Here is a 20,456-nt window from a genome sequence, read left to right as displayed (position 1 = left end):
CCATTTTCGATGATTTTTGGCTCAAATTTTTGGATTTTTTTCTATTTTCTAAAAATTACCTCCTCGAATAAAATAACAATGCACCGCGTGCACGTAGAATCCCTCTGGTGCCGTATAATATGCTGCAGACATGGCTTGAGCCAAAACATGGCCTCCAAAAACTCGGGCGGCCGGATGCTCAGAATCACATTCTCCACTGAAATTTGAATTTTTGGAGGTGATTTGGCGGGAATTTGAAATTTTGAAAAAAAAAATTAAAAACTTACATATAGGTGAGATCGTCGATCTTCTTCAGTCGCCTCCATTCGCGGACCATTTTTAAGCAAAAAATAAGTTAAGATTATAACTTCGAGAATTTTCTTATAATACAGTGTAGACCTATAAATAATGAGTATCAGACTATGCTGTAGCCTAGTTTGTGTCTTATCAATTAGAAAAGGGCGAGAGAGAAGAGACGCAGACAGTAATGCGTCTGTGTAGCCCGATTGGAATACACTACATTGACTTTTTGTGATCAAAAAGGTTTATTTAATGAAGAATATGAGTTTTGTGTACTTTGGAGTGTATTTGTACTCTTTGGGGTACAAAAAGTGGGTTACAGGAAAAGAGATAATGAGGGATGAAGTGAATGTGCTTACATCATAAGTATAGTTTTTTTCAAAACTATTTATCTTGGTTCTCTTGAAAGATAAACAAAATTCGTCAATTGTTAAAATGTGTAAAATGAAATTCTACACATTTTCTCAGTTAACAACTTTTTTGTATGTCATACAGGAAACGAGGTAAAGAGGTGTAAAGTGTAATGCGCCATAGCCAGCACCCTGAGGCGCACAGCTAGTCTTTTCAATGCGATTTATCTTGGTTCTGGTAAAACACACCGAAAAATTGTGAGCCAGTAAAATGTGTAAAATGAAATTTCACACATTTTATTAGTTAACAACTTTTTGGTAGCTTTTACAGAAAACTAGATAATCAGCGTTAATTAGCAGGGGCGGGGTATATGTGGGTGTGATTGGATGAAGAGGAGAGGGAGAAGGTGAGATGAAAAGAATTCAAAGGAATAGTAGGAAAATCTAGAATTTCAAAAAATACATTGAAAATAAGTGATAAGGAAATTAGGATGATTTTGAGCAGTTTTGAAAAAGAAATTCTGAAAGTTACATACAAAAAAAATTTCCAAGAAAAAACACAAACAACATTTTTGAGGATCGTTTTTGAGATAGAAAAAAAAGGAACTTTGGGACAAAAAGATCAAAAAAACGCAGCAAAAAATGTTTTAGGTTTTTCAGGATCGGAAAATTGCATTCTCTACTTTGGAAACGTGATTGTTTTATTGAAAAGCACCACAAATGACTCTTCCTCAATGATCTCCTCGGTTTTTATTTCATCTAGAAGATCATATCCATCATCTTCTTTTTTCGCTTCTGGATCATCTTCAATCTCCAGTTTTTCTGCCGAATCCACTTCTGGAGCCTTCTGAACATTTTCGCCGTCGATTTTATCTTCTGATGGATTCTCGGCTTTTGGGACTAGAGGACATCTCTGATCCCTCAGGGCTAGGAGACCAGCATATGGTTGTCCTCCTCCTTGCTGTTCAGGAGCATCTCCCAGGAGGCTCCCTTCAAGTCTTCCGTGGTCTGAAAAATAGTTTGTATGAAAACAGTCATTTTAGACAGTATTAACGCTTTTTTCATAGCTAAATTAGTTTGAACTTGCGAAATGGAAAATTTGGTGTTTGCGGACTATTGGAACTACAATAATTAAAAACACATACCGGCTCCATGATGAATCTCCTCGATGGTGAGGGATCCTAGCAGGGAGGGGAGTGGAAGGATTGGATACATTATTTCTGCAAAATCCAGGATTTTAGAGCTGATTAAAAATAGAAAAATCGAAAGAGAACTCTCATAGAACACCACCCCAACATTTTAACTTTGAGTCAATTTATCTCGTTTCCTGTGAAAGATAAAAAACATGTCAACAGATAAAATGTTTATCATAATATCAGCAACAGGTTAATAGTTAGCCAATTTTTGACATCTTTCACAGGAACCAAGAAAATTAGGTTAAACGCAATAGAGGGGGGGGGGGAGGGTGCGGCACCTTGATCACGCCGCCAACTTTGAATTTATCTAGGTTCCTGTTAGAGATATCAAAAAGTTGTCAACTGATAAAATGTTTATCATCTTATCAGCAAATTTTTATCAGTTGACCACTTTTTGATATCTCTAATGGGAAGCGAGATACTTAAACGCAAACTATACAAGTATGGTGGTGACGCAACTTGTAGCACCGATCGAACCGCGCGCAATTTAAAGTTTATTATCTCAGTTCTTTTTAGAAATATCAAAAAATGGTCCACTGATAAAACGTTTGTCATAATCTCCCCAAAATTTTATCAGTTGATTACTTTTTGATAACTCTCACAGAAACCGAGATAAATGGGTTCAAAGTGGATGGTTTCGAGAGAGAGAGAGAGAGAGGGGGAGGGGGTTCTATTGGCGTGTTTACGGTACTTGAAAGGTAACTTGACAGATAAAGTTAAAAGCTGAATTTCTTTTTTTTTTAACAGGAAAATGTCCTATTTATAGGTATAAATTAGACGACAAGGCAAAAAAAAAGACAACTGCCTCATCTTCTTTTACGCTCATCTGTCCTTTTTTACCTCTATGCCTGCCTGTTTTGCTCCCTTTCCGCCCAATTAGGAATAAATGACTATGCCAAAGGTTCCTCATAATCCTCCCACTGTCGGTTTGTCACCTGTCCTTTATGGATCCTTAAGATCATTAGAAGACATTTAGAAGACGTGAGAAGCAGCAGCGCAATTAGGGAATGTGCAGGGATAATTATAGGTATAACAAATCGGAGGGGAAGGGGACCATGGGTTTAATGAGCGACTCGTAACTCCCTTCAAATATAAGATATTCAACTATACTAAAATGTGAAATAGAGATCCTGAAAAGGGCTACAAAATAAAATACGACGCTATTAGTTTTGATCTACGGGAAGTCTCACAGAAGGCGCTACTCAGTTAGACCTCTATTGGGAAAGGAAAAGGGACCGAGTTACCAAAATACGCATAACTCCCTTCAAACTTAACATTTTTGAATGTTTTAAAAAATGAAATATAGGATTCAAACAGCACTTCAAAATTATATAACATTCAAATTTTATTCAATGATGGTATTTTTTCCAAAAAACGTTTTGAACAACGGTACATGTCCTCGCTATGGAGCCACAGCCGTTCAGAACTTTGCAAAGGGCTCATAACCCCCTTCAAACTTAAAATTTTTGAATTATAAAAAAAAACAGTTATAAAATTTGAAATGTTCTTCAAATAGTTCACAGAGTTGTTTAACAGAGCGGCTACAAAGTTGGGGTCAATATTATCGGCCAATTAGTGTTAGAAATCTACCCCTCAATTTGGAGCCTCTTTCTTCATCTAGCTGAACGTGTGCACTATATAGAAGAATCCAGAAGAGTCGGTGGAGAAGCTTCAGAAACCTTGAAAAGTAAAAGGGACCAACTTAAGGAAATCTTGGAAACATGGGGCTTAGTCTATGGGGCATAGTTGAGCAACAGGGATATAGAAAAACGCTAGGATCTGAAAATAGCTTTAGACTTTACATAATATTTAAATTTACTTTAATTACCGTATCATCTGGTTACCGTATAACCTAGTTACCGTACCACCTAGTTACCGTATAACCTAGTTACCGTACCACCTAGTTACCGTACCACCTAGTTACCGTATAACCTAGTTACCGTATAACCTAGTTACCGTATAACCTAGTTACCGTACCACCTAGTTACCGTACCACCTAGTTAACGTACCACCTAGTTACCGTATAACCTAGTTACCGTATCACCTAGTTACCGTATCATTTAGTTACTGTATCACAAAGTTTTAGTGATAAAAATTGCTCTGTGACCATTTTCGGAGTCCTGAGCAATTATACAGCGACTCTCTCTTCCTATCCAGACATCTGCGACACGGTGGGTGGCGGATAATTAGGCTTGTGCAGTGATCTCCCCCTTTTTTCAAATCTAGACCTGTCCCTTTGAAAACAGATTATACAGTAATCCAGGCTTTTCTCAAAGCAACAGGTGTGGGTGGCCTCAACCGTTTTGTCTTGCACATTGGGTGTCTTCTTTGATCGCCTAATTGCTTAATAGATGTCTCTCATAAAGGTGCATCTAATTGGTGTATCCATCTGGAGTCAAAATAAAAAAAAACTGGTCATTCAAAAGAACAGGGATCATTGGTAATTTCTTGATGTTGCGAAATCAACTGGAATTTTATGTCAAAGTGATAGTGAGCTCGTAATTTTCGGAACTATTGCAAAATACATATGACGTGATACAATGAGCCTATAAATAGATGAGTTAGAAAGTTTTCGTTATCACTGACATACAGATGTCTCGCTCCAAGTGTGCTAACCGTGCTCCAGCAAGAAACAGGTTGAAGCGAACTTCGTATTTGTATGTGAAAGGCGCTGAAAGTGAACATGTGGCAATGAAAGAAAACGCGGGAACGGTCCTTCTGAAGCAAAAAAAGAAGAAAACGCCAGCGGAAAGCAGTGTGTTCGTTAACCGTTGTCATCTAGCCGAAGTCAATGAAGTTGAAGAAGATGCAGAAGACACCCTATCGATTACTGACTATGGCTATTCCGGAAATTAATTTCTTCCTTCTAAATTTCTCTTCTCACCCACTATCATCTCAATAACCCACTATGATCTCAATAAAAGAAGTTTAAATAGAATTTAATAAAAACTCATTGAAAACTCTACATATTTTTATACATACCTTGCAAACAATTGTTTAAAAAGTCGTAAAATTTTTCGCTTGTGTACAAAACTCATGCATTGATCATTAAATTGATTCTTATCGTTCTTCTCAATTACCTCTTCATTTATTCTTCTTCCTACCCTCTTATCAGTTTACATGGAAGTTATCAGAGTTTTTCTAATGTCCCATTACATACCCCGGACCATTTACCAAATTTCTTGGACAATGACTCCAGATGATTCTATCCGAAGCGGGTATGAGATCCGAAGCGATCCGAAGCGGGTATTCAAAGAAGCAATTGGGGACACTTTTTGGGGGACGTCGAGAATCACAGAATCTCAGAATGCAGAATTTCAGAATATCAAAATCTCCGAATTTCAGTATTCCAGAAATTCGGGAGTTCGGAATTTCGAAATCTCAGAATCCTAGAATTTCAGATTTTCAGAACTCCAAACGCTCAGAATATCAGAACATCAGAACTTCAGAATTTCCTGATTTCAGAATTACAGAATTTCTGAATTTCAGAATTTCATAGTCTCCAAATTTCAGAATTTCGAAATCTCCGAATCTCTGAACTTCAGAATTTCCTGATTTCAGAATTACAGAATTTTAGAAATTTAGAATTTCAGAGTTTCGGAATTTCAGGGTTTCAGAATTTCAGAATTTCAGAATTTCAGAATTTCAGAATTTCAGAATTTCAGAATTTTTGAATTTCAGAATTTTAGGAGTTTCAGTATTTCAAAATTTCAGATACTCTTAAATGTTCATAATCTAAGAGTTTCAAGGTCTCGGAGTTTCAGAATTCCAGACGTTCGGAAATTTCAGAATTGATCTACATAATGGTCTACATAAGTGCGGCGCGATTTCGTCCCCCGAACTGCCCCCGAAATTTTTGCTGTCTCGCCTCCTTTAAGATTTTTTTTTTGCATTTTTCCTCCAATATGATTTTCGCATTCTCCAAATTACACAGCTTATTACCTCTCCAGCCTGACCTCATTAAAAAGATCGAATATAAGATAAATGGCGAATTTCTCACTCGATGATTCAGCCACTTGGGTGGTGTCCCTCATTCATTTGTGTTTATACATCTGGTAATTAGGAATTGCAGAATTCAAAAAAGAAAAAGGAGGGGAGGATAAAAAAAGGAGATGATGATGATGATGATGTGAATGGAAAAGAAATCATGAGAAGTGAATTTTAAATTGAAAAATGAAAAAAAATTGTGATGGAAGAAAACCGAAACTCGAGACTGAGGGAGCAGAATCGAACGGAAACAATTGTTTGCAAGGTATGTATAAAAATATGTAGAGTTTTCAATGAGTTTTTATTAAATTCTATTTAAACTTCTTTTATTGAGATCATAGTGGGTTATTGAGATGATAGTGGGTGAGAAGAGAAATTTAGAAGGAAGAAATTAATTTCCGGAATAGCCATAGTCAGTAATCGATAGGGTGTCTTCTGCATCTTCTTCAACTTCATTGACTTCGGCTAGATGACAACGGTTAACGAACACACTGCTTTCCGCTGGCGTTTTCTTCTTTTTTTGCTTCAGAAGGACCGTTCCCGCGTTTTCTTTCATTGCCACATGTTCACTTTCAGCGCCTTTCACATACAAATACGAAGTTCGCTTCAACCTGTTTCTTGCTGGAGCACGGTTAGCACACTTGGAGCGAGACATCTGTATGTCAGTGATAACGAAAACTTTCTAACTCATCTATTTATAGGCTCATTGTATCACGTCATATGTATTTTGCAATAGTTCCGAAAATTACGAGCTCACTATCACTTTGACATAAAATTCCAGTTGATTTCGCAACATCAAGAAATTACCAATGATCCCTGTTCTTTTGAATGACCAGTTTTTTTTTATTTTGACTCCAGATGGATACACCAATTAGATGCACCTTTATGAGAGACATCTATTAAGCAATTAGGCGATCAAAGAAGACACCCAATGTGCAAGACAAAACGGTTTGAGGCCACCCACACCTGTTGCTTTGAGAAAAGCCTGGATTACTGTATAATCTGTTTTCAAAGGGACAGGTCTAGATTTGAAAAAAGGGGGAGATCACTGCACAAGCCTAATTATCCGCCACCCACCGTGTCGCAGATGTCTGGATAGGAAGAGAGAGTCGCTGTATAATTGCTCAGGACTCCGAAAATGGTCACAGAGCAATTTTTATCACTAAAACTTTGTGATACAGTAACTAAATGATACGGTAACTAGGTGATACGGTAACTAGGTTATACGGTAACTAGGTGGTACGTTAACTAGGTGGTACGGTAACTAGGTGGTACGGTAACTAGGTTATACGGTAACTAGGTTATACGGTAACTAGGTTATACGGTAACTAGGTGGTACGGTAACTAGGTGGTACGGTAACTAGGTTATACGGTAACTAGGTTATACGGTAACTAGGTGGTACGGTAACTAGGTGGTACGGTAACTAGGTTATACGGTAACTAGGTGGTACGGTAACTAGGTTATACGGTAACTAGGTTATACGGTAACTAGGTTATACGGTAACTAGGTTTTACGGTAACTAGGTGGTACGGTAACTAGGTGGTACGGTAACTAGGTTATACGGTAACTAGGTGGTACGGTAACTAGGTTATACGGTAACCAGATGATACGGTAATAAAAGTAAATTTAAATATTATGTAAAGTCTAAAGCTATTTTCAGATCCTAGCGTTTTTCTATATCCCTGTTGCTCAACTATGCCCCATAGACTAAGCCCCATGTTTCCAAGATTTCCTTAAGTTGGTCCCTTTTACTTTTCAAGGTTTCTGAAGCTTCTCCACCGACTCTTCTGGATTCTTCTATATAGTGCACACGTTCAGCTAGATGAAGAAAGAGGCTCCAAATTGAGGGGTAGATTTCTAATTAGTACAGATTCTACACAGGAGAGGATACAACTCCAAATTGGGGGTTCCAGGGAGATTTTAATCCTAGGATCATTTTCTGAGGAGTGTACGTTTGGGGAAGGTAATTAATCTCCAGGAGGAAGGTGTAGGGAAGAATCAACAAGTCAGAAGGTGGAAATAATGAAGCATAGTAAGACAAGGATCATATAAGACAAACAAAATGATATACAAATATAAGCTTCAAAGAGTGATTTTGAAAGTAGCTAGTTTAAAGGGTCGATCAAGAATTTCCAGAAGGTCCCACTTTTTCAGATTATGATGTGCATTTCCATCTACAGCACCCCATTTTCAGTAGCTGAGCCTTACCTCCAAGGATATGACTTCAGGTTCAGCTTTTTCACACTATGCTATTTTCAGATGCTTCCCTGTCTTCTTTTCAGGGCTCATCAATACCTCAACATCTTGAAATCAAACTCCTCCAGACATTTATCACTGTTATGATCCCAAACTCATATGACTTCTCCAGTCATTGTTATCGCCATAGGCAGACGTCAATGGTCAAGCATCTCCATGGGAATAGCGCCCTCCGAACAACGCACACTATTTCGTTTTGATTCATCTTCTTCTAGAAGAATCTTTAGGAAACTCACGTGGAGCATTCAGAGATCACGGTTGGTTCCAGAAGTTCAATTCGAAAATTCCGGAATCAGCAGAGAATGGGAATTATCAACAGATATCGATTTTTGAATCTTGAATGATCAAAAATTCAGGATCAGAGGATGGATGTGACCGTGTAGCTCACCCGATAGAGCCCAAGTTCAACTCCTCCAACAAATAAAATTTTGGAAAAGTTTCAGATACTATGACTAGACCATGATATCTTATCCTCTTTGGCCATTCATTGATATTTTAAAGACCCAGATGACCCCTTCCTGAATTCGGCACTTCTGTAATGTGTTTCATCTTGCAACATTTCCCATTTTAACATTCCAACTCCAAAGGTTACTCCAAAAGAACTCAGGTAATTGCTCAGAGATTCTACAAATGAAAGCAAGAGAGAAAGGGATTAAAAGACGTATATCATCGGAGAAAGGAACATAATACTACACCCGAAATTCTTAATTTTGGACTAGTTTCTTTCCAACTGGACCACCCTTTTCTTAAAATGTCTACATCTTCATCTTCTACCATCAACAAGCATATGAATGCAATCTTCACTACTGTAAAGTCATGGGAAGCTTGGACATTCTATCCGAAGCGGGTATGAGGCAAAGATTCAAGAGCTTGATATGGATATAGCGGAGATGGAAATCAAAAAAGACGGAGCTCGAAACGATGAGCGAATCGCCAACAAGAATTATCTGCAAGATTGGAAGATGTGAAATTGGCTTTGGAGCAGAAGGAAGACTTTCTCAGAATGAATGAAAAATGGAGAGATGATGTCTTGGCTAAACAGAATGATATAGGGAAACTTGTAGAGTTCATGGAACGACCCCAATGAGGCGAGGAGGGTCTGAATATTCCTAAATTGAAGCTATTTCATCTATTTTTTTTCCCAGTATTTTCCCTGTAATATAAATGAAATTTATTCCACTTTTTGAAAATCTCATTCTCAAGAGCCCTCACAATTACTATAAGACACTGTACAGGTGTCCTTATAACACTATACAGGGGAATCCTGCTTTGACTCTTTTCTCCCTTGAGCAATTATGCGTGTTCTTTTTATTGCATTCATCTATATGCCGCAGAAGGAAGATTAAACGATTTGTACGGTCCAGCCGAGACAAACGATAATTTATTGAAGACCACAAGTCTAATTTTCGAGATTGAACCAACGCCTTGTAACCCTATTACTCTTGTCCGAAATCAATGCACGTTGCGGCCGAGAAAACAACGGTGGGCGGAGCTTAGCTCCCACAGAGAGAACCTTACTGTATTTTTCAAATTATTGCACGCGCCTTTAATACAGTACCTCAACATTTATCGAATTTTAGCCTTTTTCTCTCATTTATTTTTCTTATAAAATAGAAAAAAAACAGCCAAATAGGGCCCAAAATAAAAAAACGTCCGAGGTACGGTATTTAAAGGCGCATGCATCGATTTGTTTTTTTCGCTGTGCGACCGACGATGCGATTTTGAGTAAATTTTCGGCCGCAACGTGCATTGATTTCGGACGAGAGTAATACATCCTCCGGTCCTGATAATTTTACCGATATCTGTAAGAATTCCTATCCATTGCTGATTCCAGATCTTTCCGATTCAACATTGATCTCTGAATGCTCCACGTGAGGTTCCTAAAGATTCTTCTAGAAGAAGATGAATTACAATGAAATAGTGTGCGTTGTTCGGAGAGCGCTATTCCCATGGAGATGCTTCTTATAAAATCTTCGAGGTTGTTTTCGACTACGGTAGCTCATTAGCACTTTTCTTATTTTCCCGGGTTTGGCTTTTGGCGGTAACAATTATAAATGTCTGGAGAAATCAAATCGATTTGCGAAGAAGTCATATCTAGCATCGAAACAATCAAACAACACAAAGTTAACTTATCGAAAAGGACCCACAGGGTGGCAACTACCCGGACTGATAAAAACGGATATATCTTTAGACGTGCGCATCTTGGAACAGTGAGGCAAGGAGGGTCCGAAGACTCAAAGGCAGGATGCAATTCCATCTGTCCCAATTCATTTTTCTTTTGAAATCTGTTTTTACAAGGCTTTGTAATATAAATGGCATTTATTCAGTTTTCTGAATATCCCAATGTCCGGGCCTTGAATAAACGACTGAGCTACACAGCAAATTTGAACACTGTACAGGTGCCACCTTCCTATAATCCTGTTTTGACTCTCTTTTCTCCCATGAGCAATTAAAAATAAGCAATTATGCGTGTTCTTTTTATTGCATTCATCTATATGCCGCAGAAGGAAGATTAAACGATTTGTATGGTCCAGCCGAGGCAAGCGATAATTTATTGAAGCCCACAAGTCTAATTTTCGAGATTGAACCAACACCGTGTGCACAGTGACACCACGCGGATCAGTTGACCTACACAGCCACATAACCCTACATCCTCTGACGCTTTATTATTGATCTGAAATCGATATCTGTAAGAATTCCTATCCCTTGATGATTCCAGATCTTTCCGATTCAACATTGATCTCTGAATGCTCCACGTGAGGTTCCTAAAGATTCTTCTAGAAGAAGATGAATTACAATGAAATAGTGTGCTTTGTTCGGAGAGCGCTATTCCCATTGACGTGCGAATTTCCTATAGAAGCTTCGAGATTGTTTTCGACTAGGACTACTGTAGCTCATTAGCACTTTTCCTGAGGTGGCTTTTGGCGATAACAATGATAAATGTCTAGTGAAGTCAAAACAAATCATGTGATTTCAGAATAAGTCCAAAACAACTAAAACTACACAAAGTTAACTTATCAAAAAGGACCCACAGGGCGGCAACTACCCGGACTGATGAAAACCGGTGTATCTTTAGACGTACGCATCTTGGAAGTACGGAAATTGGTAGAAATATAGCTTTGCGTTTGATTCAAAGCAATTCATCAAGTCTAGATAATACTATGATTGTCCAAAGATCTAAATGGTACCAAGGAAGATGTGGATAGGCGTCTAGTACAGTAACTTGCCTAAAAAAACCCGAAACCAGTTTTTTTTCTATTCTAGCTGAACCCCAATCTTTTAGGCTTTTTGGGGTCTATAATTCAATACCGCAACCTCCTAAATATCTTGACTATGAGCCAAGTTATGAGTCGTCCAATTTTGACCCGCCGTTGGTCCGTCGCTGGTTCGTTTTGTCTATTTTCAAGTACATCTTCAGGTCTATATGTATTTTTAAAGACGAGCAAAACGAGTAATAATGTTTTGATATTCCAGCTTGATCCGTATCTTTTAGGCTTGTTGGTATCTTTCATAACTTCCTGAATATCTTATTTTTAAGCCAAATTATCTGTCAGCCCGCTTTTGGCCTGCCGTTGGCCCGTCCTTGATCCGTTTCGCTTATTTTCAAGTATATCTTCAGGTCTATATGTATTTTTTAAAATCAGCAAAACGAGGATCAATGTTCTTTATTATTCCAGCTTAGCCCCTATCTTTTAGGCTTCTCAGGATCTTTCATTTGATACCACAAATTCCTGAATATCTTAACTAAGTTATGATTCGTCTAATTTTGAACAGCCGTTGGTCCGTCGCTGGTCCGTTTCTCCCATTTTCAAGTATACCTTCAAATCTTTGTGCATTTCAGGAACTAAGCTTAATCTAAAATCTCTTAGTAATCATGTCATGTGGCATATGACCTGTCTACATATACCCATAAACAAAATTTAAAGCTCCGCCCCTTTATCTTTCCTCGGAAGCTCCGCCCACATCTCTTGCTCTTTAAAAAGGAAGTTTTCAGTGTTTAAAATATCATTTCAATAAATTTTCCGTTTTCCCTTTTTTCCTGGAGTTGCCTAGAAGCTTCTGGAGCCAAGCTGAGCAATAAGGTCTACGGAATATCAACCGGAATCCTCAGGAAACAAAAGGTACGTTTATTTTCTCTTTTTGAGAGGATAACCTAGATTTATATAGGTCAAATTATTGTTTTCTATTTTGTTTTACTATAAACCAGCCTATTTCGCTCGGATCTTTAATTTCTAGATCCCAGAATCCGAGAATTAGAAATTTTTCCCACTGAAAAAATATTCAACTTCGCGACGCCTACCAAATTATTTCATTTTTATGCAAAATTTTTGAATCTTGCTGACTAGATAAAACAAGATTTGAGCTTCATTTTCTTAGTTGACAACTTTTCTGTATCTTTTACAGTGAATGAGATAATCAACGTTGTAGTGAGGCCAAATTTTAGGCCAAGAATCCCCATGACTACGATAGGAAGCTTCTAGGCTCTACCTGAGCAACCAATCCCTAACTAGCTCCGTCCCGCCCTCTCTCTGCGTCTCTCAATTTTTTCCTCTTTCTCGTCTGTTGCTCCTAGGCAACCGGCTCTTTTGAGCTCTAGAAGGCAGATGAAGAGAGCAGAGTACGGTAGGTGGCTGCTTTTGATGCTTGGGCTTCAAGCATATGGACCAGGACCTTACATGCAGCCAGTGGGCCTAGCGGCCTACTTTCTCAGTTGCTGGTCACCAGGCCCATATGGGTCCTCTATTACCACTATTTCTGTTTTCAACAACTAAATTCCCTAAAAAAACTGACCATCGGGTCTGACCTTTCTTTTTTCGTTCTTTACCATGTCCCAAAAATGGTAGAAAAGGAAAGGAGCTCCGATCTGGTGCCTTGCCAGTTACTTGGCCTATCAGGTACAGTTTAAGGGCGATTTGCCTGTTCAGAGATGTAGTGTCTTGATGTTCGAAGTTCCTAACATCAAGTGGTACATCACTGAGCAGGCTTTAAGCCTACCTATTTTTTAAAAATTCACCTTGTGCTGCACAGAATCTGATTTTCCGTACTCAGATAACTTCAAATCTTTCCGGCTCTGCCTAGAGCCAAATCGTGTTACTTCAACGCATAACAAGGCAGTTGAGATACGCGATTTGGCTCAGGGCTATTAGCCTGCTCATTTCTTTTTCACTTTTTTATGTCGCATCCCTAAACGGCATGGTACCCGTTAACTCGAAGAAAGTGTTAAGCATCATCTTTCACACTTTCTCGGTTGACGGGTACCGGGCCCAAGTATGGCTTTATGGGTCCTCTATTCTGTACTATTGAAGTTTCAAGATATTGAATACTACTATTACCCCCCCCCCCTTATACTCCTATTTCCTACAACTACATATTCCCTAAAAAGCTGGCCACCGGGTCCGGGTTTTGTTTTCCTTCATACCATGTCCGAAATATAGTTTGAAGTAGAAGAGAGCCCCGATCTGGTGTCTAGCCAGCTCCTTGTCCTAACAGGTACTGTTTGAGGGCGATTCGCCTGTTAATCATGGGGTGATCTTGATGTTGGAAGTTTCCAACATCGAGTGGCACTTTGCTTAGCAGCCTTTAAGCCTATGTATTTTTTCTAAAACTCACTTCTGTGCTGCACAGAATCTGATATTCCATACTAAGGTAAGTATCTAAACCTGCCGGCTCTGCCTAGAGCCAAATCGCGTTACTTCAACGCATAACAAAGCTGTTATAGTCGGCGAGTAGGCTCAAGGCTGCTCATTTTTTTGCACTTTTTTCTTCATTTCTTGTCCTCCAATCCAGAACGGCATGGTACCTGTGCGTTCTGTGAAAGCGTTATAAGTCACAATGATACTTTGCAGGTCCACAGGTACCAGGCCCTAGTATGGGTACTTTCTCTTGGTGTTGTTGGTTCAAACAGGTACCGTTTTGGAGCCTTTTGCATAAACGAACAGGCCTAATTTGTTCATTAAAATACTACTAGATTCATCTATATTGATTATTCCTACACTTTCCACTACCTATTCCAAATTAAGGTAAGTTTCATAAAGGGCTCTGCCTTGAGCCAATTCGCTCAAACGCAGCGGCAGTTCAGTTCGAGTAGGCGATTTGGGTCCATGCTCATTTTCTTGCACTTGTTCGTGTTGCATGTGTTTTGTCTCCACTGTTTGAACCTTAAACGGCATGGTACCCTACGTCTGAAGAAAGTACAAATGTGTTCTATTGATACTTTCTCAGCCGACGGGTACCGGACCTATATGGGTTCCCTATTCCTATTTTCTACAACTACTATGAAGCATAGCATTTGAAAATCGACCATATTATCTATTCCTAATTTTTACAAACAGCTGACCATCGGATCCGAGGCTTCCTCTTGTTCTTACCATGTCAGATCGATGGTAAAAAGAAGGCGGAGAACTCGGATCTGGTGCATAGCCAGCTCCTTATCCTATCAGGTACTGTTCAGGGCGATTTGCATGTTCAGATACATCGATTTTCGGAGTGTTGATCCAAGATTCCTACTCCAAAACCTTTGTGTCTCTGCGGGCTTATTAGCCTACCTTTTGTCTATTGTCGTATCTGATTTAGTCAAAATTTTCCATAATTTTCAGATTCTTAACTCCAAGCGATCGAAGGTGATTGATGCTTTGATGACGTTGAAAGAAGACATTTTTCAACTCCTCATTGCCTCATCACCTTTGGTTTTTGAGCTTCGAGACTTTTTCTGGTATCTTGTCCAAAAGGCCTTCATGGCCTACCATCGAATCCGGGTTTTGTTTTCCTTCATACCATGAGAGCCCCGATCTGGTGTCTAGCCAGTTCGAGAGAGAGAGAGAGAGAGAGAGAGAGAGAGAGAGAGACTACCATTTTTCTGTTATATGTTGAATTCTCTTGTCTAATATCTTCTTGTCCAAAAGGCCGGCATGACCTAGAACCTAATCCTTGTGAATAAAGGCAAAGTAATGCAGTTTATGAAGGGGATTAGGGTCTAGGCTTTTAGTCCGTCTGCTTTGAACTATTTATTCCTATTCCTACCATATTCCAATATTTCTAGAACTTTTATTATTGATCCAAGCAAGCGAAGGTAGGGTGACTTTTGGTGCGTGGATAGCAATACGTCTCTCGACTCACCATAATTATCCTTTTTCAGAATTTCAGAATATTCCCATTCTAGTATAAATCGATATTCAAATATTCCCTAGAATAGGTGAGTTTGATGTGCAGGTGGTGTGGTCCAAAGTTTCCGCGATGGGTTATATAGTTATCGTTAAGACTATATCCTAGTGCCCAAACTTTGTACTAGATTCTGAACCTGGGAGAATTTTCGTACTTTTTTATGCTGTGCAGTTTGTTGTTCAGGTATTTTCAGACAATTCGCCTTGATGACAATTCCGTTAAATTTGAAAATTGTTTAAAAAATTGAGTTTCAATAAAAGTGATTTTTCTTGATTCTCCAATAAAGTTTATTTTTCAGATTCAAAGGTTTTATAGGTTCCACTTTGAACTCATATATCTCACTTATTTTGAAAGATATCAATAAGTTGTAAACTGACAAAATGTTTATCATAATATCACAAATATTTTATCAGTTTACAGTTTTTTGTTATTTTTCACAGGAAATGAGATATATGGGCTCAAAGTTGACAAAACTGATAATTTTTCAAGACCTAAAAATTTTAAAAATTAATATTAATTAAGTACTCTTTATTCATCACTTATATCATTATATTTCAATTAAAAAAGGGAATCAATTAGTGGCAATTAGTCTTCTCTTAATCTATTTATTCTTCTGCTGTGGATTCTCATAACTTCCTGCCTGCTTCGTCGTCTTCAATGCCTCTCCACCTTCTCCACCTTGATTTGGCATCACCTGACCATTGAATGCTCCCGCGTTGCGAGTCGTCATCATACCAGCACTCTTTGGATCAGCAGAAGCTCCGCCCACTTGCTGTCCAGTAAACTGTCCAGCTGGACGAGTAGTAAGCATTCCAAGGCTCTTCGGGTCGGCAGCACCACCAGCAGGAGCTCCTGATTCAACCTGTCCAGTAAACTGTCCAGCCGGACGAGTAGTTCGCATATCATCTCCAGGAGCACCTCCTGGAGCTCCATTCGAAGCCACTTGTCCATTGAAGAATCCAGCTGGACGAGTAGTCATCATATCATCAGAAGGTGGTGGAGCATCACTCTTCGGCGATGGACCACCCTCGTCTTCGTCGGACACAGATTCCTCCTCTGGGCGAGTGAGGAAGATGAGTTTGGCCTGGAAAACTTTTCGATTTTTAGAACATTCTCCCTGGAGCACCCTTACCTTCTTAACCTGTGCAGCCGGTGCCTCGACCTTGGTCTTCGCTCTCATACGTCCCTTTCGATCCTTATCCTCCTCATCATCGTTTTGAGTTGGTTGTTGGTTCTCTTTCTCGTCATTCACTCCTGGATACACAATATGGATCATGTGCTTCAGAGTAGCTGTTGAGTGCTCCTTTCCCTTGATTCTCTCCATATTTGCATTTTTGGACACAGCGATCAGGACAACGGTGTATCTAAAATTTTGGATTCAACATATCTCAGTTTCTAGGAAAGTTATCAAAAAGTGCTTAACTAGTGAAATGTGTAAAATTTAATTTTACACATTTTGTTAGTTAACAACTTTTTTCTATCGTCTACAGAAACTTTGATAATCTAGGTCAAACCTATCGGGTTCCTAAGCGCGCACAGGGGGTGGAGGCGCGCCTTTCTTGACGGGCCCTATCTCTGCTCCTAATAACGCTACTAAAAAGTGTATAACTAGTAAAATATATGTAATAAAATTCTACACATTTTGTCTGTTTACAACTATTTTGTATCTTTAACACAAACGATGACAATCTAGGTTAAATCTACGACAACATTGAGGGCGCGTCAACAGAGAGAGCAGGGGTGCGCTCATTTAGAGATACCATATCTCCGCTCCTAATAATGTTATTAAAAAAACAATCAATTAATAAAATATTTAATATTTGACTTTACACATTTTGCTAGCGTCATTAGCAGCGGAGATAACCAAAAGCGCGCCAACAGAGGAAGAAGGCGCGCGCTCCTTATAGTTAGGACTACCCTCTTTTAAAGGATTATATCTCTGCTCCTGATAACGCTATCAAAAAGTAATCAACTAATAAAATGTGTAAAATTTAATTTTACACATTTTATTAGTTAACAACTTTGTTGTATCTCTTACACAAATCGAGTTACCTATCATTCTTTTTGCACTTCTCTTTGGCCAATCCTCGAAAGTTGCACTTGAAAGTGAACTTTTCTCCAATGCCCAAATTATGAAGTTTTGGAACCGTCGAGAAGACACTAGGATTCGTATTCTTGAATTTGACCATAACAGCACTCGTGGAGTTGTTCGTGATCTCCAGAGAGGCCTGTTGTTTCCGTTGGACCGGTTGAAATGTGAACGATTTCGACGGATTGAACACCACTTTTGACAGATCCGTGTTTGCCATTTCTCACTCAGAATTCAGAAGAGGAGAGAGTCCGTTTGGGATTCCTTGTGAAGTTAAAAGGCTTTTGAGGAAATTCTCTTTTATGAACAATTTATATTTTTCTAGAATTTCGGGTCACTTTTCTTTTCGTGGTCATGAAGTTTTTTTTCTTGTGGGATGGAATTTATAGGACTTTTAAGGATGAAAGGATATTTAAGGTCTTAAGGGGTTTTTCAATATTTAAGAACTTTATAAATTTTTGAGTTTTCGCAAATTTTTCAGAATATCGAATTCACTCTAATTGAACGCCACCCAAACCGTCAGCTTTGAGCCCACATATCTCGGTTCCTGTAAAAGATACTAAGAAGTGGTCAACTAATAAAATATTGGTGATATTATGATAAACAATTTATCAGTTGACCAATATTTGATATCTTTTACAGGAAATTAGATATATGAGCTCAAAGTTGACGGTTACTGTGACGTACTATTAGAGTGTTTACGGTAATCGGAATTTCGAGATTTTCACTGATGTTAGAATTTCAAGGATTTATTTTAAAAAAATGCTTAAATGTTAAAAGATTTTTCAAGTTTTAAGAATTTTCAACAGTTTTATGATAGCATGAGTTTTCAGAATTTTCAGATTTTCAGAATTTTTTGGATTCAGCGAATATTGAAATACCTAGAGATTACAAACTACAAAAGTTGTTAAGCCATTCTCCATCGTTTTTGATGATTTTTGGCTTCGAGTTTTGAGAATTTTCAAAAATTTCAAAAATCCGCATTTTTCGGATCTTTTTGAATCTCGATTCTTTTTTCACTGAGAATTCTTAAATTTCTCAAAAAATCAATTTTGCTGAAAACTTTTTTTTCAATTTGCAGATTTTCGTAAAATTTTTAAACATTGCTTTATTTTTTTTATTTTCTGAAACCCCCAAAAATTGTTTTTCAGTATTTTAGAGAATTTTAGGATTTAAAACAATTTTTTAAAAATCGAAATTCAGAATTTTAGCTTCATGAAAATCCGATTTTTCTTACTAACACAATTTGTATCATGATATCACTAACATTTTATCAGTTGACAACTTTTTTATATCTTTCACAGGAACCGAGATGAATTGGCTCAAAGTTATGGGGCCCTTCTATTACAGGTTTTACGGTATCCTGGATTCCTTGGTTCCTCTTGGCACAATAATCTTTTTTTTGGTTTTTTTAAAATTTTTTTTAAATTTCAGGTTTTAAAAATCATGAAAATGGGACTAAATCGAAGCAAGCTGCATGACTTTGAACACTTACTGAGGCTCACGAACTCTTGTAGTTTGTAGTCTCTAATCTTTCGTCCGTTTGTCGTAATTTTTGGCTCAAAATTTTTAGAAATTTTGCATTTATCTTGGTTTTGGAGACTTCTGGATTTTAAAATCTGTCAATTGATTTTGGAAAATTCGCATTTTTCAGATCTTTTTGAGTATTTGATTTCTGAAAACCCCAAAAATTGCTTCTACGTCATCAAACTCCTCTTTTTCTTATATTTCTTTTTCTTATTCATCCACCCGAGTTCCTCCCATTTCATCAAAATGTCATACATATTCTGGCTCTGAATAGAGGGGACAACAATGAAGATGAAGCCCAAAACAACAGAGAAATAGTGTGCGGATTGAAGAGAGTGTGGCAGAGAAAACAAAGAAAGTGTATGACAGATGGGATTAGGATTAAATGGAAGAAGAGTGGAAGAAGGCGTGTGTCCTCTCATAGAAGCTCTGTCGAAAGAGTACTGGGAAATGAGAGACGCAGAGAAAGAGAGGAGTGTCCCATGGCTACCAACACCACCACATCTTCTCGCTTTTTCTCGGCTTTTTTTTACACTTTTTTTCTTCTTAAAATAGAGTATTTCCAGGTATGATAAACCAATATTTGAAAATTCTCCAAGACAAAATTCGCAATCACATTCGTTCGGTCGACTCGGGAAATGCTATTCTGTTCTTTTGTGTTTCAGCAATAGTGGGTTTTTTTAAATGATTTTCCTTTCAAAAATGTAAATTTAAAGCCAAAAATCAGCAAAAACGGTTGAGAGTGAGTTACGGTGGATTTTAGTTTTATTGAGGCATAGGCATTTTTTGTGGTTTGTAGTCTTTCAGAGCTTCATTGGAAAATTCTCAACACTTAATACTTGAATTCTAGCCAAAAATCATGAAAAACGAACGGAAATGAGCCGAGTTGCAGTGATTTGAAGTTATTACTGAGGCTTGGAAAGTTTTGTAGTTTGTAGTCTAAGCCTCACTAGGGAATGACTCACAGAAGATGTGGAGTTATGGGACGAGACCTATATCATTCGAAAGAGGATGAAATTTCATTTTCAAATATATGCTCAGTTTTTGCGGCGGCCTCCGCTAACTCGAGAAATTTGGGTCAGAAGTTTTCAGTAGATTTTGCACTGAAATGCATACGTGAACGCTTCCACGTCCTCATTTCTTTTATACGCTTTGAAGAACCATTGAAAACAGCAGTGGGATGGTTCAGTGGTAAAGCGGCGGGATGGGGAAATGGTACTCTATGGTTCGACTCCTTCATAGTCGAAACTCTTTTTTTATTTTTTGTTGGTTTTTTATATGACCTGTTTTTGAGCTCAAAAGCTGTTTTCAGCAGTTTTCCATACTCTAAACACCTTTGGCATCTTGTCAAATACAAATTAACCAAGTTTTTGGAAAAAAAATTTCTGAAGAAAATTCGCATGTTTTCATGATCCATACACCTCTTTTCAAATTTTCAAAAAAAAACTTTTTGAAACACAAAGAAATCTATATTTATTATTATAACGATTATTATTATGTCTCGCTTTTATAGACGGGCGGCGAACGGGCGGCAAGCGGGCGGCTCACCGCCCGCCCGGATGGAAACCCTACTGGAATAATCCCGCCAAGGATAAAAAAATCGGAGAATT

The 20,456-nt window shown here is 38.2% G+C and overlaps 6 protein-coding genes across 6 annotated transcripts in view; 2 read left to right on the top strand and 4 right to left on the bottom strand.

Annotated features, from left to right (window-relative positions):
- The window catches only part of CBG08033, a gene marked incomplete at both ends in the record, with an annotated part of 3,247 nt that extends 2,931 nt beyond the window's left edge, over positions 1–316 (bottom strand). Inside the window, 2 exons of the mRNA XM_045241543.1 lie at positions 60–196; positions 267–316. Coding sequence (XP_045093639.1) covers positions 60–196; positions 267–316 — 187 coding nt within the window. The remainder of the gene's footprint in view (positions 1–59; positions 197–266) is intronic.
- A 992-nt stretch (positions 317–1,308) lies between these two features.
- On the bottom strand, positions 1,309–1,844 carry CBG26568 (the record flags this gene model as incomplete). The annotated part of the gene is made up of 2 exons (XM_045241542.1): positions 1,309–1,637; positions 1,775–1,844. 2 exons carry the CDS (start codon positions 1,842–1,844, stop codon positions 1,309–1,311), a joined length of 399 nt encoding a protein of 132 aa, XP_045098749.1.
- A 2,573-nt stretch (positions 1,845–4,417) lies between these two features.
- CBG08031 lies at positions 4,418–4,681 on the top strand (the record flags this gene model as incomplete). Its single annotated transcript, XM_002646101.1, has 1 exon — positions 4,418–4,681. One exon carries the CDS (start codon positions 4,418–4,420, stop codon positions 4,679–4,681), a length of 264 nt encoding a protein of 87 aa, XP_002646147.1.
- A 1,522-nt stretch (positions 4,682–6,203) lies between these two features.
- On the bottom strand, positions 6,204–6,467 carry CBG08030 (the record flags this gene model as incomplete). Its single annotated transcript, XM_002646100.1, has 1 exon — positions 6,204–6,467. One exon carries the CDS (start codon positions 6,465–6,467, stop codon positions 6,204–6,206), a length of 264 nt encoding a protein of 87 aa, XP_002646146.1.
- Positions 6,468–15,831: 9,364 nt separating this feature from the next.
- Positions 15,832–17,527, bottom strand: CBG08027 (the record flags this gene model as incomplete). The annotated part of the gene is made up of 4 exons (XM_002646099.1): positions 15,832–16,082; positions 16,149–16,314; positions 16,363–16,594; positions 17,283–17,527. Coding segments are annotated over 4 exons (894 nt in total), but the record flags the coding sequence as incomplete, so codon positions are not given.
- Positions 17,528–19,414: 1,887 nt separating this feature from the next.
- CBG26567 overlaps positions 19,415–20,456 on the top strand; it is a gene marked incomplete at both ends in the record, with an annotated part of 2,878 nt that continues 1,836 nt past the window's right edge. The window contains one exon of the mRNA XM_045241540.1: positions 19,415–19,516. Coding sequence (XP_045098748.1) covers positions 19,415–19,516 — 102 coding nt within the window. The remainder of the gene's footprint in view (positions 19,517–20,456) is intronic.

The sequence above is a fragment of the Caenorhabditis briggsae genome, assembly GCF_000004555.2.
Source record: "Caenorhabditis briggsae complete genome, chrI, whole genome shotgun sequence".
NCBI lineage: Eukaryota > Metazoa > Nematoda > Chromadorea > Rhabditida > Rhabditidae > Caenorhabditis > Caenorhabditis briggsae.
Note: the sequence above shows the minus strand (reverse complement) of the source record. Positions and strands in the feature narration are given on the sequence as shown.